The 27,269-nt window shown below is 43.0% G+C and overlaps 1 protein-coding gene across 5 annotated transcripts in view; it reads right to left on the reverse strand.

The window, feature by feature from the left end:
* The window catches only part of LOC135205792 (inositol polyphosphate 5-phosphatase E-like), a 633,907-nt gene that overhangs the window by 495,277 nt on the left and 111,361 nt on the right, over positions 1-27,269 (reverse strand). For all 5 annotated transcript variants that reach the window (XM_064236969.1, XM_064236962.1, XM_064236954.1 and 2 more), the window contains exon 2: positions 22,223-22,656. In XM_064236969.1, coding sequence (XP_064093039.1) covers positions 22,223-22,656 — 434 coding nt within the window. The remainder of the gene's footprint in view (positions 1-22,222; positions 22,657-27,269) is intronic.

Raw genomic sequence — 27,269 nt, forward strand, 5'->3', positions numbered from 1 at the left:
AAGGAAGGGAAAAGTCCTTGGCCTTCCAACGCTTAATACGCTTACGAGGCGTAGAGGGGGAAGAGGAAAGGAAGACAGCACTAGCTTCTTATTCTCACTCTTCTTGGAAGGCGGGGACGAAGCAACGCATTTCCTACCAGTTCCCCCAACCGATAAGGCAGCCAACTCACATCCAAAACAGAGTCCAGCCTCTGAAGCACTGCCTGGCATATGATCTCGGACTGATGTGCCAGAGAAGGCTCCGAAGACAAGGAAGGGAGATGTTTTGAACTGGGCAGCAGAGACGACGTCGTGGCTAAGTGAGGCAGATCGGAGGAGGCGACTGGGAGATACGTCATTGATGAGAGTGACAGCACAAGCGGTGGTGACGTCACGGCTTCCCCTCTGAGCGAGGGGGAAAGAGACGCCACTGGCGGAGGAATACAGATGGGCCCCATGACGACAACAACGGGGCTGACGCTGCAGCATCACTCCGAGACAAGACGACGGCAGACACCGGCGGAGCAATACAAGATGGCCGACTGCTCCCACCCGTGGAGACTAGGCCGGGAGGAGGGGGGATGGCCTGGCTGGACCGAGGAGGAGGGGTGCGAGCCTCCACAAAATGCACTAGCAACCCCTCCAAGGACAGGGTACCCCCAAGCCCAAGCGTCCTCCAAATCGCCGCCATTTGGACGCCTCCGACTCTGGAAGAGAAGAGAATGATGAAAAACCTCACCCTTCTCGGGAACCGAAAAAGCTCCCGAGGAAGAGGGGGGCTACATTACAAAAAATACCCTGGCAACCTCCCGATACTTCCATCGACGAATCAATGGAAGAAAAAGAAGGAGAAGCAGGGACAATGCTACTATGCGAAGACGAAACATCGGGAATAGGAGCAAAAGCCCTCCCAAGTAGGAAGAGTGGAGACTCTCCGATGTTCCCTCTTACCATAAAACTTCCTCCACTGCTCCATAGGCCATGCCCGGCATTCCGTACAAGGATTCGTAATCGTACAAAAATTCGAACGACACCTACTGCATGTGAGGATCTGTCGCTGACAAAGCCAAATAATGAGAACACAGGAACCCAGGAACCCCGGGGCACAAACGCTGACGTCGAGAAGGAGCAGAAGCCATAATACCAGGTAAAAACACACACAAACACACAAAGGAAATGAAACAGGCAAGAACCGAGAAAAGGCCAAGAGAGGAAAAAATCCAACTCTCGTCCAGGAGGTTAAGAAAAGACTGGAGTAGATGATCGGCGTTTGACCATTCTTCACCCGATCTACATATGCGTTGCCAGATACCACAAGATTTCTTGCTTTCATCTGCTTTTTAACCAGATCCAGCTATGCGCTAGAAATTATCCTATTGTTAAGACCTCAGGTTTGTAGCTATGAAAAATACAAATTGTCTTAGAAAATTTGTCATATTACAGTAAACTCTCATTTTCCGCGTGATAATCCGAATCTGGTACAATGCGATGATAATAAATTAAACTATAAATTTCGTAAACGTGAAAAATCGCTGAACAATGTGGTTCAAAACCCGAAAATTGCACTCAAAACTTCATGTGTACATTGTTAAAATCCCAGGTAGTTCCAATAATGCTCTGCATATTTTCTTTACGAATTATCCCGCTGAATTATTAAATATAGTAAACTTAAGAGAGGCCAAATTACAATCACCTAACTTCTTTACCTCTATATCTTTCTACCATCTTCTATGTTAAAAATGAGTTCAAGAGAATGATGAAAGTATTGTTTTAATGTTATGCCTGTTGCATAAATGTGTACAGCCATAAACATCTGATCGAGAAACAATTTTTTTGCTAAGTACATACAACCAAATCCGATAACAAAATCCATTTTGCTTGTATTTCAACCATCGTACAATAGTAAACAATTACCGTATTTATGTTATAAATGATGTTATGTAGAATAAGACTGATATAATTTTATGTAATAACTTTACTTTCTGTGAGACGTCAAGGCAACATACTGTTAAATTTAAACTGGAAGTTGAAGCAGAAGCTGATAAAATAATATTCAGGCATGGATAAAACTCCCAACTTTGATATGAATTCAAACACAACCGTAGATACCACTGAGTGGAAATTATTTTAATCAAAACTACTGGGCATGATTCAAAGAGCACATTTCACTGTTGTTTACACATCAATAAAAGATAAATAACCTAAAGCTCATTTTTACGACAAAAACAAGTGAAAATAACGAACGGAATTGTTAGATTTTTATGCAATCTATTAACGGGAAAATAATTAGTTCACAATGAAACGTATCAAAGTCAAATTTTGACTTAAAAACATGTCGTATGACAAAAAAACTTTTTCATATAAGTATCTAGATATTCATTTATGCCAAATAGGAGCAAGAACATTTGCTGAGAATTGAGTTAAATACGGTTAAATAAACTCTTATTTGCCATCAGCTGATTTCCAAAACAAAACATTCACCTGGGGTAAGTATTACAGTTCCTGCTCCAAATGAACTGGCAAGCCAACAAAAGAACCAACTGCTTCCTCAGTGGGAGGAGCAGACCCTTCCTCTTCTTAGACCGTGAAAAGGTAGCTTTCTTGGGATTTGTTGATTCGTGGGTTTGCATTATTATTATAATCAAAACATACAATCAACATCATATATGCATAAACAAACAACAAGAAAAGATCCCACCATGAAGGTAGAAAGAAAGCACAACGAAAACAGTCATGCAGAGAGCGAGTGAAATACGTCTTCTCTAGTCGGCAGTCGCAAGCAAATTGGAATGTTTACCTCTGGTTAGGAGGGACTACTGAACTGGTACTTAACTACCAAACCACCTCGTTCAAGAGTTTCAGCAGCCATATCCAGGCTTCACCTTGAATAATTCCTATTGTCAAGGACCAAGGGTTTCTATATGTGTAAGAACAATTAGTATTTTAAATATTTTTATGGTGATTAGAGGTGAAACATCCACAGTGATCAAATATTCTCTTGTGACTGCTATAATAATTATGTGTGATAATCATAGACAACTAAACTTGTAATAAAACATGGCACAATAAATCAGGCAAAGCCAAAATATGGCAACAAAATCTATATCAAAAGGATATGTACAGTGCACTACTGATATGCAAGAGAGTGAGAGAGAGATTACGTTGTCACAGAAAATATTTGGCTAGGAGAATGATGGCACAAGAATTTATGGGATGGTAAGGACTAACCACTAAATGACATGAACCAAGAACTTACTGTAGTATAAAATAATAGATAATTTTATTATCATACATATTCACAAAAATACTATGATGTACAAACATAGGATTCTCTTTGGAGGTCATGTCCCAGAGCCTGTTCCACATCATCATCTTCCTGTGACGAAATTGGGGATAAGGATAACTTACCAGGGGTCTGGGCAGACGAAGACTCATTTTCTTCAGCACTGACGATGGATCCACTAGTACTTCAAAAGCAGGAGGGGAATGATGACAAGACAGAGATGAGTGAACAGGACATGGTGCCAAGTGCTTGGCATCTGGCGCCAGACGCGCTAGAGATGGTGCTGGGTGTTCAAAGGAAGGAACTAGGCATCCAGGTGCTGGTTGTTGCTTGGGCAATGTTGGGCACTCAGGCACTGAAGGGCGCTTCGGGCACTGAAGGGCGCTTCAGGCACTGATTGATTGATTGATTGATTGTAGGTTTTCTGGCGTCACAACTACCAGGGTCACCGACGCCGAATGCTAAGTGTGATCTTTTAACGTTATTTAAAATCTTGTTTAATATATATGAATTTTATCTTTAAAAGAGATACATATAAATTTGATTTTAAAAAAAAAAAAATCTGATAAAATCAGAATAAAATTCTGATCAAATAAAATTCTAATAAAAAGAATTGTTAATTAATCTGAATAAAATATAAAACAAAACCAAAAGGGAAAAAAGTATATACTAAGACAGCACAGCTGTCATATATATTTGAGAAGACCAGCTTCTTTGATAAAAGAGATAACGTTATTAACACACATGCTTTCTCCCAACAGTTTTGGCATGCTATAATTACCACCTGCTTCACTACTATAAGCTAAAAAACGATTCCTAAGTTCCACTAGACTGGGACACTCAACCAGCAAATGCCTAACAGTCAGTGGAACTAAGCAATCATACAGAATGGCTCATTCTCCCCATCCATCAGATAGCCGTGAGTTAAACGTGTATGGCCAATACGTAATCTACACAATACAACCTCCCACTTCCTTGGTATTAGGTCATATTTCCAAGGGTGTGTCTGTCTAGTAATTTCTTTCACATTTGTTGGGGCCTACTCTGTCCCACTGAAGTGCCCATAAATACTGGATAGATTTTCCCATATATCAAAGAATGTATCACGATATGGAACAGGGCATTTTCTCGGTACTAAAGTTTGCGCTGCTGATTTGGCTAGCTTGTCTGCCTCTTCGTTTCCCGATACGTTCACATGGCAGGAACCCAACAAAATGAAACAATGCTGCCTCTATTTTGGTGCAAGAAGATCCACTGCAAGATCTTCAACACCAAGGGATGATCAGTATTAAAGACTTCCAGGGACTGTAAGGCACTTTTGGAGTCACAAAATATTGTGTAGCTACACATGGGAGTGTTACAATATGTTCCAGTGCTACTAGGATGCCATACAATTCAGCTGTAAAGTTTGAGGCAATAGAAGGAAGTGCACCTCTTCGGTTAAAGATTGGCTAAAAACTCCATATCCAACGCCGGCATTGGACTTGGAGCCATCAGTAAATATAAAACATGTATCTATATGCTCTGATACATGCTCTAAAAAATATTGCCCTTATTTCCTCATCAGATTTATTTCTCTTTGCTCCATTGAAGTACCTGCAGAATTTCACATCCGGTAACCTCCAGACAGGAGTACTGGGATACACAAAGGGAATAATGGGATATTTTTTAATATTTGTATCCTCTAAAATTTGTTTTATTCTATAGCTAAAAGGAATGGGATACCTTGGATGACTTTCATAAAAACCATTAAAAATATTTCTATTTGCCACAGCAAAATGCCTGAGATTTGGGGGAGTCTTGGCGCTCTAAACCAGTACCGAAGTAATGATGACTGGCGATAGAGTTCAAGAGGCATCTCTCCTGCATCAACTAGCAAACTAGATATTGGTGACGAACGGAAAGCTCCTGTGGCTATACGAATAGCTGAATGATGTACTGAATCTAAAAGTTTTAAGTTAGATGAGGAAGCTGAAGAATATATTTCACAACATATGACAGCTTTGACAAGATTAAAGATTTATGAAGCCTTAGTAAAAGATTTTCTCAGCTCCCCAACTGGTGTGAGAAAGCACCTTCAAGATGTGTAGAGCTTCTAGGCTCTTTGCTTTTATATGTTTGATATGGGGACCCAAGTCAATCTACTGTCAAAAACTAGGCCTAAGAAGTGTGCTTGTTCTACACATGGGATTCTACGGCCATACAAATAGAGGTCTGGATCAGGATGCACTCCCCTGATCCGACAGAAGTGGACGGCAGTAGTCTTGCTTACAGAGATTTTAAAACCCTGTTTCTCAGCCCAACTTACTATTTTATTTATTGTTAATTGTAGCTTTCTTTCTGCTACAGTCATCCGGGTGGCAGCAAAGGATATTGACAAATCATCCACAAACAGTGTCTTTAAAACCTCTCTTGGAATGACAGCTGCAACACTGTTTATGGCTAGAGCAAAAAGTGTTACACTGAGAACACTGCCCTGGGGAACACCTTCTTCTTGACACCTTTTCTCTGATAAAGTACTGCCAACTTTAACTTTAAAATACCTACGATGTAAAAAGGATTTCACAAATAAAGGTAATTTACCTCGTAGACCACTATTATGCATAGTCTTCAGAATCCCATGTCTCCAAGCAGTGTCATATGCCTTTTCTATATCAAAAAACACTGTCACATGATGTTGTTTGGAGGCAAAGGCTTCACAGACAGAGGTTTCAAGTTGCAGTAAGATGTCCAGGGTAGAGTGCATTTTTCGAAAACCACACTGAGAAGGTGTTAGAATATTGTTGTGCCTCTAGATACCACATCAGTCTTACATTACCATTTTTTCCATCAATTTACACAAACAGCAAGTTAAAGCAATGGGGCGGTAACTTGCTGCACACAGGGGATCTTTTCCAGGCTTAAGGAACCCGGTAAAACATGGTAGCTAATTCCCATATGGTAGGGTAGCTGCTTTCATCCCATATTCTATTGATAATACTTATTATAAAAAGTTTTTGTGTTCTTCGAAATGTGTTTAAACATTTCATAAGGAATCTCATCTGGACCAGGGGCAGTGTTCTTGCTCCTAGATAAAGCAGAGTCAAACTCCCTTTCAGAAAAAGGCATATTATATGATTCAGCTTTCTTTGCTGAAAAGTCAAGTACCTGTTGTTCTTCCATCATTCTGAAATTATGTCCTGGGGAACTATCTGATTTCTCAGAGACTCGAGCGAAGTGTTCTGAAAATGTATTACTAACTTCTGTGGCATCAGTGACATGAGTATTATTCACTTTAAGTACTGGAGGAGGATTGGGTGTAAATTTACCCTGAATTTTTCTTATTTTCTTCAAATGCTACAGACTGGTGTTCTGCTGTTAATAGAGGATACATATTCGGCCCATGCTTGTCTTCTGGCAGCTTTCATAGCTTTTCGAAATCGTGCCCTACACTGTTTGTAAATTATGACATTGTCCAAGGTGCGATGTCTACGGCACCTGGTCAATGATGACCTTTGTAGCTCGGTGTAAACAGCCTTAGGTCTTCTGACCACCACGGTACTGGCCGTCTCCTGAATAGTCCCTTAGTTCGAGGAATTGAGTGTAGACCTGCAGTATGCAATGTTCCATTGAGTAGATCAATGGCATCATCTACACTTGGGAGATCTTTTGCATCCCCCTCCAACTCACTCAAGTCTTTGAATTTTCTCCAATTTGCTTTCTCTAAGCACCATCGTGGCGATCTCGGGATAGGTGGACCATCATTGGTGTCGATCCACAATTGGAGAATGGTCACTGGTATGCCAGTCATCACTTGTTCTCCAACTAAAGTCAACACTGCAGTTGGAGCTACATATTGAGAGGTCGAGCAGGAGACAGTGCCTGTCTGAATGTGGTAATGGGTAGGTTCTCCAGTATTAAGAAGACCTATATCTTCATTTTCTATTATAGATGCCATCATATTTCCCTTTTTGATTTGATGTTACATCTCCCCACAATGGATGTCTACTATTGAAGTCACCAAGTAGAAGAAATGGCTCTGGTAGTTGCTGCATTAAAGTATATTAAGTTCTCTTGGACACATGACTATTGGGTGGAATGTAAAGGGAACATAAAGTGTATTTCCTTCTTAAATTAATTCTTACAGCCACAGCTTGAAGTGGAGTATTTAGTTTCACTTCGTAGTGTGGAGTGTCTCGACGGATGTAGATGAGGGATCCACCATGATTTCCCACTTCTAGATCAAATTTAGTTCTATAGTGAACATATTCCCTAGGACAAGGGGTATATTCACCTAGCATAGTCTCCTGCAAACATACCCCTACAGGAGAGTGCTCATAGATAAAAAGCTTCACTTCCTCATACTTCGCTCGCAGTCCCTGACAGTTCCACTGAATAATGGAAGTGAATTTATTCATGTTTAGGACCAACATTGTGGTTCCTTTTTACAAGACTGGGAGATTTCTTTTTTCTACTAGGAGGAGGCATTTTAATGGAAAGTTTTGTTGGCTTCTTGGGAGGAGTTATCGCCTTCGTAGAGCCAACATCTTTCCTTCAATGTCGGTTTGACACTGAAGGGTTTGTTTCTTAGGTTTCTTTGCTCTCCATTTCTATCGAGATGGAGAGCAGAGGTGTTCTCTAAAGGGACCACCTCAAGAGTCTTTGTACTGCTGGCAGTAGCCAGCTCTGCCTCTAATGAGGCAGAAGTACCAGTGAGGACTGGCACCGGGGGGACCAGCATCTGCTGGTTTGTCCTCCAAAGAGGAATTGGCACCAACAGAAGCTGGCACCAGACCAGCAACCACTGGCCTTTCCTCCAATGAGGCAGATGGTGAGGGTGTGTCTCTACTGACACTTCAATTTTATTCAGTTCCATACTTGTGTCTTTCTTGTTGGTTCTAGTGAACCTTGTCTTTACATTCTCATCATCAGTTGACTCGGATGATTCAGTTAGCTGTCTTTTTAATGATTCTTTATTTGATTTTCCTTTTGTGCTCTTAACTTGGTTGTTTTTATTTGTCTCTTTCTTTTGGTTTCTAAGTTTTGCTACTACAGAAGCAAAACTTAGACCAGGTCTTACAGTCTTTGCTTTGGCTTTCTCTCGTGCTTCCTTAAACGTTGTTCTTTCTATTACTCGGATTGCTTGGATTTCTTTTTCGAGTAAATATACATCACACTGCTGAGATGATGATGCATGTCCCTCACCACAGTGAACACATTTCGGTTCCCTGGTGGTGCACATGCCATGCTCATCTTCTCCACAGTTGACACAGACTGCAGGATTTTCTTGCAATTTGGATCTACACGATTGTAGGGTGTGTCCAAAATGCTGGTTTTCAATGGAAAACACCTTCGGGGTCTTGGGATGTACTGTTTTATCTTAAACCTATACCAGGCTGCAGACACATATTCTGGAAGTCTCAAAGTATTAAAAGTTAATATTAAGGTAGGCTGAGGTATTCTGCCATTATCAACCTTCTTTGTCATCCTGTCCACCTTTATTACACCCTGGTCTTTTAATTCTGTTAAAAGTTTCTCCTCAGAGAAAGCCATCAACTGAGGGGCATAAATCAAGCCCTTGCTGGAGTTCAGGCTGGAGTGGGGAGTGCACTCAACCGTAACTCCCGCAAGGTCTGACAATCCCATCAACTTAATGCTTTCCTCTGGGGAGATGCTCTCTACTAAAGGGATTTTGACGTAAGGAAAAATCTATTTCTGGGCGATTGGCTCGTGTCGCCAGCGGAAATATCCTTTAATCTATTATTTCTAGGGTAAATGTACTAAACACAATACCAGAGAATAAATAAATAAAGAAAAAGGTCAGTACAACTGACTCGCTCACCCTCCAAGAGGTGTCGGTATGAACACTATGGCGAGTGAGACCACTACCACGAGCCGCTTGCCAATAGAAATCTCCCACTACAAAATCCCCACAAGAGGGGAGCCGACCCACAGGATTTGTGGGCAGCAACTACTACTACTCCATCCCATGCTGCCGACTGCTGCGCCTCTGGTGGCCATCCTTTTCAGTTAGCGCACACTGTATACACGTGCCCTTTTTTGCTCTGTGTTTTTGTGCCCTTATTTTTATGGATTTACTTATCATGGAGCGTGCAGCCATCGCAGCAGCTAAGTTAAGTACTCAATGTTTATTGCTATTTGGTTTTTTTCCGTCCTTGAGCCAGTATTTGCCGTTTTAGGTATAAATACGAACTCTAGGTCGGAAGCATGGCAGCATGGTTCTGCCTCGTGGCGGGTTCGTTCTTGGTCTTCCATACCCAGAACCTTCCCTTACTTTAGTACGCTCTATTTTTAGTCATCCTATTTGTTTTAGGGTACAGTCTACGCGGTTTATGTCATGCATGCATGTCTTTTCACCTTACGTAGGCTCCTTCTATCCAGACCCTAGCCACAGCTCTTAGTATCGGCCCCGGCTAGCTTTGAGTGGTAGACTTTCTTTCGGGGTTAGTCGTACACTCCTGGATTGTTTCTCCTACTATTTTGTTTTCTTTCTTTCATGTTTTATTTAATTTATGATGTTTTTGTTAGTGTAGGCGTCTGGCTTCATCTAGCCTAGGTTATGGCCCGTAGGGCCCATGCGCTACCGCTCTTCAGTTCGGTTGCTTCCTTATAGCTTCTCTCTGATCAGCCGGTTGTGTATTCTAGGCCTTATCGTTTCATTGTTTTGTGGTTACCGCCCCGTGGTCACTACGTGATCACGGAGCAGCCAGACGCCTGTCCAGTCATCTTCCCTCCTCCCGCTCTTCCATAGGGCCGGGGGGGGGAGGGTGGTCTTGCCCACGCTCGCTCCGCATACCCGAGCCTGCCTCCCTCTCCCCCCAGGCGGAGGGAGTAGAGGGACGGGACAGACCCAGACTGGACTCGACCTCTCCAGCTTCTCGGTCCGGCCGGATGGCTAAGGGGGGGGGGACTGGCCTTTCCCCCCTCCGTCGCTTCTCCGTCGCTCCGTTGCTTGCGCGAGTCTGTGTGCCCTCTCGCCCTTTCCCACCTTACTGGGGCTCCTTTTCTACCGGAGCTCCGGCATCCAAGTGGAAAGGTGCTAGTCCACCCCGCAGGGTGGACCGAGGCATACAGTTGGTCTCTACTAACCCCTCCGTCGCGCTGAAGTCGCGACACGCTCCGCCACGCACTGGACTTAGTCCGGTACGTTCGAATTTTATAGGTTTAAGAATCAGTTATGTTAAACTAGTAAGTTTATCTTAAGCTACCTTAAACCATCCCCCCTCCCTTGTCTACCTCACCGGATCTCTCCGGGGTTATAGCCTATTCAGGCGTTAAGGGAGGGGTTATGCCCAAAATTGTTTCTCTGTTTACTTGAAAAATATCTATATTGTCACCTTCAAGCTTTAAATTAAGGTATTTATTAAAAGAATTGGGTACAAAGACCCAGGAGCTATTTCATACTTCTTATTTCTCTTCATGGCAAATGGTTCCAGTGTGACAATACTGGAGCTAGATGCTTTTTGCTGAGATTTCCTGGTCGTATATCTTCTCGCATTGCTTTGGGTCGTCAACTGTGTTCCTCTGTCATTCGGCCCAGGGGTACTACATTGATCATGGGGACTGACCATGACTGACTGAAGTTCGGGTTCCGTGGGCAAGTCCTTTGACAAAAGCATAGGGTCATCAGCAGAGATAGGGGTGGTTGCCATATAACGTAAAAAAGTTAATTCATCCAGATATTCCCATACCCACCATGGAGTCACACTTAGAGGACGGGTCGTCCCTTTATTAGGGTCGTCCTAGGGTAATTACTGGATATACACCCTATCTCCAGTGCTAAGGCGTCATGATGTCCGTCGAGATCAGACCCGGCACTGAGGATAGGGTTTGACATTAAACTTTCCCCTCGCTCGACCACGTCAGGTACTCGAGTTTTACGGGTGAGGTGGCATGCCGTCCATCCTCACCCTCCTTCAAATCCCAAGATTTAGACTAAATCATGTCCAAAACCAAGCAAATAGTCATCATCATAGAATCCATACCTTATTAGGGGAGAAAGGGAGAAAGATGAAATGTTTTTAGAAGAAGGAAAAGGCTGACTAATTTAGTTGAATCAACAGCTGGGCACCAAGGCCCAGCGAGATGCAGCTCCCACCAGGCATCAGGGCCCAGCTGCTGAACCCTAACCCAGCCCCCCATCCTCGGCAAGGCTTCAGCATCTCTGGGGGCTTCAGGCACTGAAAGGTGCTTGGGTGCTAATGGGCACCGGAGCATTACTGGGCCAATCAGGTGCTAATGGGAGCACAGGCATTAATGAACACCTGGGCGTTACTGGGCAATAGGAGCTAATGGGCCCTTGTCAGCCCGAAGTAGAGCGCTTGGACGACAATAAACATTTGTGCATGGAAGAGAATTTAGGCTCCAGCACGGGGCACTTGGAAGAAAATCATCCTGGGATATCCCAGAAGCTACATGAAGGGTGCAGGCTGTGAGAAGGTTCTCTAAACCTCTTGCAGGGCACTGGAGGGGAGCAGACCGTATCCGCTGCGGTCTTTTCAACAGCCGCGACTCATCACTAAAACGCCACTGGTGCCTCATTTCAGGGCTGGAAACCCCTGACCTCAAGGAAACAAGACTTACTTCTGTATAGATGCCTTTCCAACAGCTGTCTGTCGGTACCTGGGACATTGCAACAGATCCAACTAAGGTGGCGACTACCTGTGGGCAGACCCACCGACCTCCATTGGGTTTCCTGTATAACTTCTCCCAGGTTAAGGGGAATATGCAAGTGACCTTTGCCAAGGAGCATCAGCAGGACAAGTAGCCACTTCACTAACACTCCTATGACTTTTGCCTAGGAGCATCAGTGGGCTGAGTAGCTGAGTAGCCATCTCCTGCACTTATCACTTCACTAACACTCCTACCTTCCACTTTGTCCATTAGGACTTTCACAGATGCCTCCAATTGGGCCACAGTATCCACAAGATCAACTTTCTGGTCAAAATTATGCACCATTTTCAACTCGAGGCTGGAATGGGGTTGGGGTCGGAAGCTTGGGCACCAGGTAAAGATGGTTGTATAGCTAAAGGACTGGGAATGGGAGACAAAGTGGGAACAGGTACAGAAAATACAGGAATATTGCTATCACTAGAAGACTTCAAAAAATGACTATCTACAGTCTTGCTATCAGCTCTAGAGGCCGCCTTCCTCTTCCTGTCCCTATCCAGTTTGGCAAGATGAGAGCCCAAAACTCCACTTTTTCACATCCCAATCTTTACATTCCTTGCAATTTAATTCCAAAGACCATACCTGTCTCCCACAGTCCGTGCACATGGTTTGAGAGAAGTAAGTCGCTTTTGTAAGTCAATGGCTACAATAGCAATAGCTAGATGAACCTGAATCTGACATACTACAGTCCTAACAAGTCAACTAACTTATAAGTCTCCAAGAACAAATGTCTCAATCTGTGATTAAAGGTCTCACAATGAAAACCTAACATATATAATAGCCATAGGCTACCAAAATGTAATCAATAATTCACCAAATGGAAGAACCATCAAATGGAAAAGTATCAGAATCTCAAAACAAGCTGACTACTCACAACTGAACCTCAGTCAAGAGCTGGCAGAAACAAATTGAGCTCTTGGCTGAGTTGTTCCTCTCTTACCCCAAAAGGGGGTGGGCAGGGTCAGGTCACCTACACAATATCAACCAGCACTTAACATAAATTTCAAAATTTGAACTGCCAGCAAGTTGAAACTACACATCAGCAATGCAATTACAGTCATACCCCTACATACGAAAGTCCCTATGTACGAAAAAAAGGGATTTTGACGAAGGAAAAATCTATTTCTGGGCAAGGGTTTGTGTCGCCCAGTGAAATAATCCTTAAGTTCATTATTTCTAGGTAAATGATACTAACATTACCAGAGAAAAAATAAATTCAGGAGGATGTCAGAATAACTGACTCGCTCACCCTAAATAAAAGAGGGTGTCGGTATGGAGCTGGGGCGAGTGAGACCACTACCACGAACCTCTTGTCATTTAGAATTCTCCTTCATCTAAATCCCCCTCCTGAGAGAGCTGATACACAGTCGGAGTTAGCAACTACTACTACTACGCTACCCACCACGCCGACTGCAGCGCCCCTGGTGGTCATCCTTGTAGTTAGATGCCAATCTTGGGCTGCAGGGCGGGAGATAGGGGGGATTTCACTGAGCGACACGAACCCTTGCCCAGAAATAGATTTTTCCTTCGTCAAAATCCCTTTTCTGGGCTCAGTTCGTGTCGCTTCGTGAAATAGTACCAGAGAATTAGCACAAGATTGGAAAATTAAAAAGGGAAGGTCTCAATAAAACAAAAGAAGTAAAAGAGAGTAAATATAATCTGATTGAGAGCTTACAAGTTATCATAAAATAAAGTTAACTTAAACTAATGAAACCAATTATATACAGTTAACCTTAAAATTATACTTAAACTAACTTATGATAACTTATTACTATAATATATGAAAATAAATACAAATAGCATCTCAATTATATGTTGGTGTGCTTCCCTAGCATAAAAATAAGGGGAGCAACACCGATTAGTTATAATCAATCAATATATACATTTAAAGTTGTGGGTGCCCCTAGCAAAAAAAAAAAAAATAAGGGACACACCACTATATGTAGCCTTTTAAGCAGCTAAGGCTGAAGGACCCAAAGAGCATGACGGTAAGGTTAGGTGAATTGTTAGTTGAGGCAGGTAAGAAAGGAGATCTGGATCTTCGACTACGACTACTGAGCAGTGTCAGGGTCGGGGAAACTATGTTTCCCGCTGCTACTGCCGGAAATTTTAAAGATTCCAAGGACTTTAAACAATGACGCTTAAAGACTGTCGGCGATTTCCAGCCTGTATATTTCTTTAAGCCATCGAAGTTCATATGCTGGAAATAATTAATGGAGGTGGTTACTGCCCTAATGTCATGGGCTTTAGGGAATGAATCAGGATTTGCTTGTTTGATAAAGTAAAGGATTTGTTGCCTAATCCCTTTTATTGAAATAGTACCACCTTTTTCCCTCATAAAGAGGGGGCCTGAGGATCTAGAGGATGTCCTGGACAGAAAGGCTCGTAAGGTCGTCACCGGACAAAGAGAAGGGTCTTGTGGAAGAGGGAGGACCTTCCAAGGAGCCCACCTCATTAAGGGGTCCTCATTCTTTGCCAAAAAACTACGATCTGGAGATAGTAAGACTTCTCCTGAAGGGAGGAATTCTACATGTCCAGCATCTCTGGAAAGGGCCGACAGTTCTGATATTCTGGCTCCTGAGGCCAAACTTAGTAAGAATAAAGTTTTCCTCAGTAGCATTATATAGGTACATGAAATGTTGTCAGTGTCTGAAGCCAGTTTGAGAACGTCATTTTAGAACCACGAAACTGAACTAGGCCTTTCAGAAGGTCTGAGCCTAGCACAGGCTTTAGGGATAGACGTAAAGTAGGAGTCTGTTAAGTCTATCTTAAAACCAAACTGGAAGATTTTCTTTAAAGCTGACTTATTAGTGGTAATAGTACTAGCTGCTAATCCTTTTTCAAATAAAGACCTGAAAAAGGATATAGCCAGATTAACTGTCATGGTTCGGGTGTTTGTTTCCTTCAGGAAATTTGCTAATTTCTAAACAGCAGCATCATACTGCCTTAGAGTTGATTCCCTCTTATCTGATTCTAAGAAAAGAATATTCTGAGGATCAATATTTGCATCTTTTTTAGCCGCAAACTTCATGAAGTCCATAAAGTTAGGGTTTTGAGAATTCCTGAGGAAGCGAACACAGTCCTCATTTGTACTGACTGAGATAGCTTGGGATTGGGGATCCGTTGAGGTCGGAGACCCAATTCCAGGAGCAGAGGATACCAGTTGCTCTTGGGCCAATCTGGGGCTACTAGAGCTACTTCTCCCTTGAATGTCCTGAGTTTGTTCAGGACTTTCAATAGAAGATTCACTGGAGGAAAGATGTATATCTTCCACTGATTCCAATCTATGGACATGGCGTCTATGGCATAGGCCAGAGGGTCCAGGTTGGGGGCCACATAGCAAGGGAGCTTGTGGTTCGCTTGAGATGCGAAGAGATCTACTTGGAGACCTGGAACACTCTGGCTTATCCACTGGAATGAGCTCTTGTCCAGGGACCACTCTGATTCTAGAGGAACTGACCGAGACAGGGCGTCCGGTATCACGTCCCTTACTCCCGCTAGATGGGTGGAGGATAGATGCCATTTGTACTTGGTTGCTAGAGAGAAAATGGCTATCATGACATGGTTCACATGTTTTGATTTGGATCCTCCTCTGTTGATGCAGAGTACTACTACTGCGCTGTCCAAAACCAGCTTTATATGAGAGTTCTTTGCTGGTAGAAGCCTCTTCAGAGTGAGGAATACTGCCATGGCTTCCAATACATTTATGTGAAGCTGGCGGATCTGAGATGACCAAGTTCCTTGAACCTTCTTGAATTGGGAATATCCTCCCCACCCGCTTAGAGAAGCGTCTGTGTGGATAACCAACGCCGGAGGAGGGAACTGGAGAGGAACTGATTTGAACAGGTTCTTTGTCTCCGCCCATGGACGGAGACGTTTGCGAAGAATCTGCGGGATTACTGACAACTTGTCTCGAGATTTGACATTTGCCCTTGAGCGCCAAACTCGATTTATATCTTTCAGTTTTGTTTTTAACAGAACGTCTGTTACTGACGCAAACTGGAGTGAACCTAGGATCCTTTCCTGGTTTCTCCTTGACGTTCGTTTGCACTTGAGGAATTGCCTTATCGACTTGGCTATTTCTTTCCTTTTGACCAATGGAATTGACAGTGTGGGAGTTCAAGTCCCATTGAATGCCGAGCCACTGAAAACGAGACTCCGGTGTGACTCTGGATTTTGTCTTGTTTATTTGGAACCCTAGATGTTCCAGAAATTGAATTACCTTGTTCCTCGGCTTTGAGGCATTCCTCGACGGTTGTTACCCAAATCAGCCAATCGTCGAGGTACGCTACTACCATTATCCCTTGTGATCTCATTTGTTGCACTACTGTTTCCGCTATTTTGGTGAATACCCTGGGGGCTACATTCAGCCCAAAAGGCATCACTTTGAAAAAGAATGCCTGGTCTCCCAACCTGAAGCCTAGATATGGGCGGAAGTGTCTCGCGACTGGGATATGATAGTATGCGTCTGTAAGATCGATAGAGGTGGTGACAGCCCCATGGGGAAGTAAGGTCCGCACCTGCGAGATAGTCAGCATTTTGAACTTGTCGCAATGAATGAATAAGTTTAGACGGGACAAGTCTAAGATTATTCTTCTTTTTGATGAGCCTTTCTTTGGCACACTGAATAAGCGTCCTTGAATCTTTAAATGTTTGACTTTTGATACTACCCCTTTCTGAAGGAGCTCTCGCGCATACTCTGTCAATTTCTTTGTTGGTAGTTGAAGGAATGATTTGGATGGAGGGGGACCTTTGATCCAACTCCACCCCAGCCCTTTGGACACAATGCTCTGTGCCCAATTGCTGAATCCCCACCTGTGACGGAAGAGGAACAGCCTCCCACCTACCTGAGAGATCTCACTGTTGCTGTGCAGGACATGCTCCGTGTCCTCCACAGAAGTGTTTCCCCCTGTTGGTTGCCCTTCCGCCACCCCTCTGACGAAATGCACCCCTAGCCCTGCTTCCCCTTCCAAACCTGTTGATGGCTTGGAATGCCTGGCTTTCAAACACAGGATTGAAAGCCAGGGAAACAGCGTAGGAGGTCGAGGGCTGGTTTTGGGGAGTCAACAGGAGGATGGGCTGGTTCTGACCTTTCGCAGCCGCCGGTTGCACGGGTTGTGAGACCGGGACTGCCTGAACAAACTGTTGCTGCTGTTGATGCTTTAAGGACGGGAACTTCCTTGTCTTTTTTAGCTTTTTGGGGCCAGCAGGAGGATTCTCAGTTTTCCTCTTACTGGAAAGACCCCAGCAAACCCTAAGGCTTTGGTGTCCAGCGTCGCGACGTCTGCCGAGATGTCCTGGGCTCCCCCTTCCATCAGGGCCTGCTCCACCTGGAGTTGGATGGCACTGATTGCCGGAGCTGCCGCGGCGGGGTCGACATACCCAGTCGACTTACCGCCTGGGAAGATCCTAACAGCCATACTCTTATCCAGGATGTATGGCTGGCCCTTTGGCGCGTTTTTGCCGAAGCCACCCACCCAGGCTTTCAGGGTAGCCGACGCGGCGTCCTTAACGGCGGCAGCCTGAAAAAGAGGGTCATTGTAGTCCTAACAACTAAGCCCCGAGGACAAATCATTAACATTTGAGAACTCTTAAAACTATATGGCAATATAACACAAATTCATGTGATAGTATATACCAGAAAAGATTATACCTACGCCGGTGTATACTTACTCCGTCCGAAAACTGTTCCACCAGCTCGTAGCAGATGGAGCAGGCTTCATGGTGCCACACAATCAGGTCCTTGTGGCGGACGGCCCAGGGAGCGTGCGTGCGGCAGACCTCGTGTCCGCAGGGGTCCTGGAGGACGGCATTACACACAGCCTCCTGACAGTTGGTAGCCTGTAAGTGAATAGATACATAAGTATCATCGTTATACACTAGCAGGACCACTTATGATGCTCCGCTGTATACCGGAGTAGCATAAATTTTTGGGCATAATCCTCCCCTGTAATCCGTGTGGAAGAGTCCATGGGACCCGGTAAACTGGTTGAAATCCTTCCGGTGTATGCCAGAGAGGAGGATTTAGGCAAACCAGATACCTTTCATACACCTATAGTACACTGAGTTTCAGGAGTAGTACGACACGCCGGAGAACGAGAGAGGATTACCCATAAATAAATTAAAACTATAAAATAATTAATAGGTTGGAGCGTGGAGCTCTGCCGTAGAACCCCTCCGTCAACCACCGGGGCGCTCGGATAGCAAGCGGGCGCTCTGTCAGAAAACGAAGGGGACTACTGATACACAACGGGGAAAGCATGTAGGACCGACCGATCCCCCTTCCCCCTAAATAGCTGGCGGAGTCAGCTATATATATAATAGAGGTAAGATGGGGGGAGGAGGGGGGGAGGCGAAGAGGAATCGTAGCAAAGAGAACGCCGGAGAAGGACTGATGCGAGCAGAAGGGGTGGCCAACCCCACCCGATCACACCGGAACCGTTCCGAAGCTAACGGAGAACATGGATGGTCCAGCAGTACTCCCTAAAGTCCATAACTCCCGTATCCCCCCTAAAAGGGAGGAGGAGGGGAGTGGTGCTCGGATGGTCGCCATAGCGACCGTGAGCGAGCAAGGACTGACCCCCCTCCACGTGGGAGGAAGGGGAGGGGGACTGGGATTAGGGCGATCAGTGGCTCGACGCGAGCTCAGGTGGACCATGAGGCGATGATGCAACAAAACATAGCCTAGGTCGAGCTGACCACGCGAGCGCGAGTGGACCACAAGGCGATAATGCAACAAAACTAGCCTAGGCCAAACAGATCGCCCTAAACATGCAACCCCTAAAATAATAAATACATCGTAATAAAGAGAAAGAAAGGGAAATCACGAGTGGGAGAGAAAGGGGATGTCCAGGAGAAGAAGGCTAGTTTTCCCGAAGGAAAACAAGCAAACTGCCCATGAGCTGGCCTTAGCCGATACGTAAAACGGAGGGCAACGGCCAGGATGGCTGGACTGGAGAAAGACACAATAAATAGTAATCACCCACACGCCTAACACCTAGACCAAGGGACATGCATGCATGACGCTAATCTAGGGCACAGGCAACGGATTTCCGAATACTACGATGTAAAGCAATAAGATGTATGGGAACTTGTGTACCACGTGACAAACCCTCATATAAAGGTAATATATACACTGGATAGATACCATGGTATGGGGGACCGAAGTATCTAACTGAACACGAGGCGAGCCGGCAAGGCGAGCCACGCGCCAGACCAGGTGACTATTATCGGACCTAAAAAACTGTGAAAATAGTTCCTGGCTGACAAAAAAACTAGTGTAAAACCTTTCGGGATACTTAACTTAGCTGCAGCAATAGCTGCTAATTCCATGATGATGGTTAATCCAAAATATCACACAAAAAAGCACAAAGCAAAAGTAGCATGTGTGTACCCAAGAACACTAACGAAAAGGATGACCACCAGGGGCACTGCAGTCGGCGTGGTGGGTAGCGTAGTAGTAGTAGTTGCTAACTCCGACTGTGTATCAGCTCTCTCAGGAGGGGGATTTAGATGAAGGAGAATTCTAAATGACAAGAGGTTCGTGGTAGTGGTCTCACTCGCCCCAGCTCCATACCGACACCCTCTTTTATTTAGGGTGAGCGAGTCAGTTATTCTGACATCCTCCTGAATTTATTTTTTCTCTGGTAATGTTAGTATTATTTACCTAGAAATAATGAACTTAAGGATTATTTCACGAAGCGACACGAACTGAGCCCAGAAATACAGGTTACGAAGGCAAATTCAAAGATTTTTTTGCTTCTGTGTACGAAAATAATTCAGGTTGCGGAAGGGTGTATGTACTGTAAAGCCCGGGATTCGCTGGGGCCGCCGAGAACAATTTTAAAACTCTCACGCCGTCAACTCAGTAGACTCGCCACCATCCTCCCGCTCTCCCATTGGTTACCGATGCTAGTCACCGCCGTAAGATCCTGCTCTCCTATTGGTCAGCATCTGTCCCATCATGCCTCTATGTAAAGGTGTTCCTTGACCATTTCCTTGTGGCAGCGTTATTGTAAACACCTGGAATGCGTTTGTTCGCACAGATTTCGTTTGTTAACGTAAATTCACGTTAGTGATTTCGCTTTCTTTGTACTGTAAGTTACTTTATCGTGTTGTGTGTGTACTTAATTACTTACATTATTAGCCATGGGTCCCTAGAACGTTGCTGAAGTTCATGGAAAGAAGAGGATGCTTTCAATGGAGACAAAGATGGAGATAATCAAGAAGTGTTAATGTTTTCTGCCATTTGTTAATGTGTTTTGTAAAGTTTATTGTTAATGTTTTCTGCCATTTCATTAATGTTTCGTTAAGTTAAGTGCTCATGTTTTCTGCCATTTGTCCTCCTCCTCTGTCGCCACTTTCAGACATCGCCTCACTCGAAAGGTAAGGTTCCACATTTTACTACATACGTACGTACATGTACATACAGTACTATTTCTTGTACCCTGTACACTAATGCACTTTATTTACAGGTACAGTCATGGTTAGGTTAGGTGTTGAATGGTCCAAATTGTTGTATTTCATTGTTTATTGGTCAATTTAGCTTTATTATAAAATTTACTGTTGTGTTTTTGTAGGGCTTGGAACGAATTAGGCAATTTACATGTAAAATGTAGTTCTAGATATGAAAAAATCAGGTTACGAAGGCCGCTTCGGAACGGATTAATTTCATAACCAGGGGCACAACTGTAATTGGTTACTTATATAAACACTAAATTCTTTAAGAAACCTTTCCAATAGTAATATAAAGAGGCGAATGAAACTAGTACTTGAAAGTACAGTTGCCCCCCCCCCCCCCCAGTATTTGCAAGGGATGTGTACCACAACCCACCCCTATGGCTAAAATCCACAAATACTTAAAAACCCCTCTAAAAACGCTTACAGTTGACCCCGCTATTCGCAGACTCTGGATTAGCAGATTTCTCTACGTATTTGTGGTAATTTTCTATGAGAAATATCCACAGATTACTGAATTTTCATATCAATTTCATGATTAAATGCATTTTTTGTGATAAAACTTATAAAAAAACCAGGTGAAAGCATTTTTAGTGTGTTTTTCGAGATTGAACCAGAAGATAGGCAGTTTTAAGCATTTTTATAGGGGTTCTAAGTACTCTTCGTGGATTCTAGCTATTCGCGGGGGTGTCTGGTACACATCCCCCACAAATACAGGGGCCCACTGTATAACTATACATATTTTAATAGTTTAAACAAAAAACCTCTAAAAATGTTTATACATACCTGCATATTTTAATATTTTTATCACAAAAAAGAGCATTTACTTATGCAAATATGAAAATACAGTAATTAGTGAATATTTCTTGTGAAAAATACTGCAAATAGGCACATTTTCTTTGAATAATATCGATACTATATACTCCATAGAGAAATCGGCGAATAGGTGAGTCCTCGAATCGCAAGACTCCAAATAGCAGTTGTTGGCTGTATTAAAAAGGTATTCGATTTTTTGCAAATCATTTCTCTGCTGATGAAATGGTATAAAATTACTCTAGATGTCTAACTATTACATGAATACAATCATCCACATTCTTCTTATGCCGGTGGGTAAACAAGCTATAATGCCTTGGGTCCTACCCAAAACATCAACCCACCACTAGAATTGACAGGCTGATCCTTAAGGTGTTCACCCTCAAGGCATCATTATGACAGGTCATACTAACACTGCATCTCTCAGGCCTCAGCATTATCAGATTGCAGATACTTCCAATACATTTCCCACTAATTGCTTAAAAAATTTAACACCATCAAAGGGAAATACTAATTAATAATTGGTATGTCCCTTGAACTTAAACTAAGTCCAAGTAGTATTTAAGAGCCAACCCACAGCTAAAAAATGCTACAAGGGGAACAAATTCCAAGAGTTCAAGTGTCTTTTCAGCACATCGAGGTGGTTCTACAGCCCTAGAGAAAGGGAACGTTTATAGCCTAGAGGTTGGGCAGCATCACCAATTTCTCACTCAAATACACTATTACCATAACTAACCTTGTTATCAAGCTTTAATAAATAAACCAGGTTGCATCAAAAGTTACCCATATAAAAGGGGGAAAAGAGTAACAAACATTTGTATCCAGTCACCGGCTCCTTAAGTATAAATTTATTTTCAAGAATGGTTTTTCTGTGAATGAACACATCAGTTATGCAAAAATTATTTGCTGGCCTGTCTTTGGTCACAGGTACTGGACTATAGTTTTACTTTATAAACATTATATGAATTCTAAAATACATAAATCCTCTCATTCATGAAAGAAGGAACTGTCAATACTTACTTCCTTCGCAGGAATAGGCTGAGCTGGAAACATACAAAGGTTATGTATTTGATTTATAACTTCTGAAAGACGTGTCAATGAATTAGATCTCTTGATTTGTGGCGGCAAGTGAGAATGATGTCCAGTATCACCTTCCACTGATTGCAGTGTCACACAACTTGTAGTATTCTCTTTTGGTGTCAACTGAAAATCTGGATCACCGCTAGGTAATGATTGACCAACTGATTCAAAAGAACATAAATTCTCATTTATGCTAGTACGTGTGTTCACATTTTCACATGACTGATACCCACTGTAGGATACCACATTAACCTTACTGGGTAAAAGAGTGACAGTTCCACTCTGCTTGACTACCACCCTACTACCAGGAGATGAGTGATGGAAGTCCATGCTAAACTCTTCAGGTTTTCTGTCTTCCTGGACATCATTATTATCTGTAAAACAATATAGATTATCATTAAGATCTAAAATAAAATTAGGGAGCAAATTATGTCACATGCATACAAAATTTTATTTCTGGGCCTAACCTGTGTCGCTCCGTGAAATGTTCCTATAGCACTCATTTCTAAGGTATAAATATTGCTAAATATACAAGAGAAAAAGCTACATGAATTATACCAGGATAAACCTGGTTCGCTCACCCCTATACAGGGTGTCGGTATAAAACTGGGGCGAGTGAAACCACTACCAGAGGTCCCTTGCCATTTAGTCTCTTCCTTTGTCAATTTCCCCCTTCTAAAGAGGAGCCGTACCAAAGCCATCTACTGCCCGCTACTGCTACAACTAGCGCCTCAATCGACATTCCTTTTAATAGCACTAGTGGGTGTAATCACATGTTTTTTTGGAAGTCTCTTATTTTGGACTTAATTAAGATGTCTGAGCGTCAGAAATCTTCTGTATCTAAGTTGAGTACTGCAATTATCAATAAGTATGTTTAGGCGTTTGTATATATACGGGAGCCCCGCATGCGCCGCTCCCGAGTCAGCTGTGAGGAGTGGATAAAGAGGCAGGTAGAAGTGTACTAACTTTATTACAGGTAAGGGAAATTCAAATATACAGCATGCAGACGGAAATGTGGTTACCGACCCGCGAGAGAATAAAAGTGGGTCGGCGAGACCCGATTTGTATTTCTTGAGAGACATATAATACAAAATATAAAAGTACATAAAATATGATTATACAAGATATATACATTGGCGGAAAGCCCGCTGAACGCTCACATGGAGGGAAGTAAGAACAACGCGAATGGTGAACTACATACAGAGAAAATTGTGAATAAGCATTGTCCTTACAAATACTCCCCCCCCAAAGACAATGATTAGGCATAATTGTTGGCTGATTTCTTTGTACAGGCGGCCCGCGGTTAACGGCGCAATCACTCAACGGCGAATCGGTTTTACGGCGGTCGTCAAAAATATTCATTAAGAAAATAAGGCATTTTAAAGGTATCTTTACGGCACAAATTTCAGTTAACAGCGCCGCTAGCGCCGTTGTCTAACGAGTTCATACATATGTAGAAATGCCGTTCAGACCATAAAGGTTATGCAAATTATATTAACAAATTTTATGGAGAGTTATTACGTAGGTATTAGGGTAAAATATATGCCTCTGACGCTGTTCTATGCCGAAAATATCGAGTTACATAAGTGCAAATTTAGCTATGGATGTGTCGATTCATAAATGTTCATGCTTTTGTTTAAAATGTGTATGAAAATGTATTACGTGAAAGGCATTTTTATTTCTGTACAGAAATATGATACAAAGGCAGCTTTTGAAACTGCCCTTCACGTTATCAAATACGATGTTTTTTCATGTTCTTTCTTGTAAGCCGCCGCCTGCCGCTCTTCCGAAAATATCGATTTAAAAAAAGTGCAAATTAGCGATCGATGTGTCGATTTTATAAATGTTTATGCTTTTATGTTTAAAATGTATATGAAAATGTACTACGAATAGGGTATTTTTATTTCTGTGCAGAAATATGATAAAAAGGCAGCTTTTGAAACTCCCCTTCAAGTTATCGACTACGATGTGTCGATTCATAAATGTTCATGCTTTTGTTTAAAATGTGTATGAAAATGTATTACGTGAAAGGCATTTTTATTTCTGTACAGAAATATGATACAAAGGCAGCTTTTGAAATTGCCCTTCACGTTATCAAATACGTGTTTTTTCATGTTCTTTCTTGTAAGCCGCCGCCTGCCGCTCTTCCGAAAATATCGATTTAAAAAAAGTGCAAATTAGCGATCGATGTGTCGATTTTATAAATGTTTATGCTTTTATGTTTAAAATGTGTATGAAAATGTACTACGAATAGGGTATTTTTATTTCTGTGCAGAAATATGATAAAAAGACAGCTTTTGAAACTCCCCTTCAAGTTATCGACTACGATATTTTTTTCAAGTTCGTTCTTGTATGCCGCCGTCTACCGCTCTTCCGAAAATAACGAGTTAAAAAAAAAAAGTGCAAATTTAGCGATCGATGTGTCGATTTTTCAAATGTTTATGCTTTTATGTTTAAAATGTGTATGAAAATATATTGGCGTTAAAGGTATTTTCATTTTTTTACAGAAATAAGATACAAATTAAGGCAGCCTTTGTAACTAGGCTCCACGTTGTAAGGGGATGGTTTTTCATGTTCGTTCTTGTCCGCCAGTCCGAAAAATGCATTGTGTTCTTTTATTAATTACGCATCTTTTCCATAAATCCTTTAAAAGTTATACATTATTTCACTGTATCCAAGAATATTGTATGTATTCTCATATTATTGTATTTTAAAATACTACGGCAAACTTAAGCCCGTATTCCGCGGAGCGGCCAATGTTGTGGTTTGAAATCAGCTGATGAATACGAGTCTGTTTCACCATAACGCAATTCTGAGCGAATGCTCTTGCTTCTAGTTAGCATAAACGAATATCTATATACTTGACTTATATGAGACAAAGTTATTTTTCCATATACAGCGTGTTTTAGGGTGGGAAATATTTATTGAATATGTCTCGTTGTGAATGTGAACTACTATTTTTTTTTCGTAACGATTACGTTGGCGGCATGTTTATTGCGTAAAAAATTACGTGATTCCGTTCGCAATACGTAATCCTTTATATCATCGTAATACGAACTTTACGTTATTTATCTTATATCGGCGTGAAACCAACAGTAAAATGTGTTCTTTCAAGCACAGTAGTTTTGATTAAAATGATTTTATCCCAATTTTATCTACAGTTGTGTGTGATGGCAGACGTTTACTGCAGTTTAATCCTTGTTGCTGATGTACGATAATAGTCATTAGTAGCTTGAACAGTTTTCTCAGCTTCAGTTATAACTAGGTTTAAATTTAACGGTATATTTCCCGATTGATCTTTAATCTATATTGATCTCTGATCTATAGCGAATAAAGTTATTACATTAAGATATCTCAGTTCTATTCTATATATAACGCCATTTATAACAAATACGGTAATGTTGCACTGTAGTACGATGATCGAAATACAAGCCAAACAGATGTTATCCAGTTCGGTTGTACTTAGAAAGAAGAAAAAAAAAAAAGTAGTTTCTCGTTCGGTTTTTCATGCTGTACACGTTTCACGCAACGAGTATAACGTTTAACACCATACTTTCATCATTCTCTTTGCTGTTATTGAACTTATGTAACTAGAAGATGGATAAAGTTAGACCATTGTAAATTGATCTCTCATAAAATCGAACTATCGTAAGACTAATGATCGTAACCTGAACACTACAGCTACCTGTACACTGTATAAACTTTATTATATCTTTACATACTTTAGACACCCACATGTACTATACAGTAATTTCTATAGTACTATACTGCATAAATATAATTTTACTTATTGCGCCGTTGTGGGATTACAGCGCCTTTGACTGGTCTAGAGTTTCGAAAGAAAGTGTGCGGCGGCCGTAGGCTTTAAAATCGCTCAGCGTCGAAATCGCTTGGCGTCGGTGGCCAGGAACGGAACCCCTGCCGCTAACCGAGGGCCGCCTGTACTTCGGATTGTTACTCGTGGAAGCGAGCTGGGCAGCGGAGGCGCCCTCAGGTGCGCGATATCAGTTGCTGTGGTAGATCCTCGGGAGTTTCTGGGGACGGGATGCCTCCTCTGGGGTGATCCTCGGGGGGTTCGACCGTCTTCTGAGGGCGGCCGCAGCTATGACTGTGAGGTTTGGCGATCGAAGGAGCCGCTTATTTCCAAGGAAGATTGAGGCACCCTATGGAATCCGCGTCGGCGGGCTCTTCGTCCATGATGAAGGCTGGTTTCAGGTGATCGATTGTGACCCAGTCCTCGCAACCATTGATGGATATGAGATACGCCTTGTCAGTGCGTCGTAGGACGCAGAAAGGGCCTCGGTATGGTCTCGTTAGCAGCGGGCGGCGGGCATCGTCCCTGATGAAGACGTGTTTGCACGATGATAGGGCCTTCGGGAGGAAGCGTTTGGTCCTGTCGGAGAAGGTTTTGACGCAGGGCGTAAAATTCCTGGCGGATTCCTGAAGCCTGGCGATGGAGATGTCGGCGTCGTCAGCATTGGTCAGGAAGAACTCGCCAGGGACTGTTAATGGTTCCCCGTATACCTTCTCCGCGGGTGATGCCTCGCCGTTCGCCCGCGGGGCGGTCCTGAAACCGAGGAGGACCCATGGTAGCTGGCTCTTCCAATTTTCGCTGGTGCAGCGCACCATTAGGGAAGCCTTGAGCGATCGGTGGACTCCTCCACCATGCCGTTAGCCTGCTGGGGGTTTAGGCGGTGGTGGCGTGTAGCGATGTCCCCATTAGGCGGGCCAGGGCGGTCTACAACTCCGACAGGAAAACGGGTCCGCGGTCCGTCGTGATCTCGTCTGGCACTCCGAATCGACTGATCCAGCTGGCGAGGAGGGCTTCGGCGCATGCTTTCGTGGTTGCCTCTGACATCAGCGTTGCCTCAGGCCATCTGATGGAGCGATCGATTATCGTCAGGAGGTATCTGGCGCCTTCCGACGGGGGCAGGGAGCCCACGACGTCTATGTGGATGTGGCTGAATCTTCGTTTCGGCTGCGGGAA

The sequence above is a fragment of the Macrobrachium nipponense genome, chromosome 11 (assembly GCF_015104395.2).
Source record: "Macrobrachium nipponense isolate FS-2020 chromosome 11, ASM1510439v2, whole genome shotgun sequence".
In the NCBI taxonomy this organism is placed as follows: Eukaryota; Metazoa; Arthropoda; class Malacostraca; order Decapoda; family Palaemonidae; genus Macrobrachium; species Macrobrachium nipponense.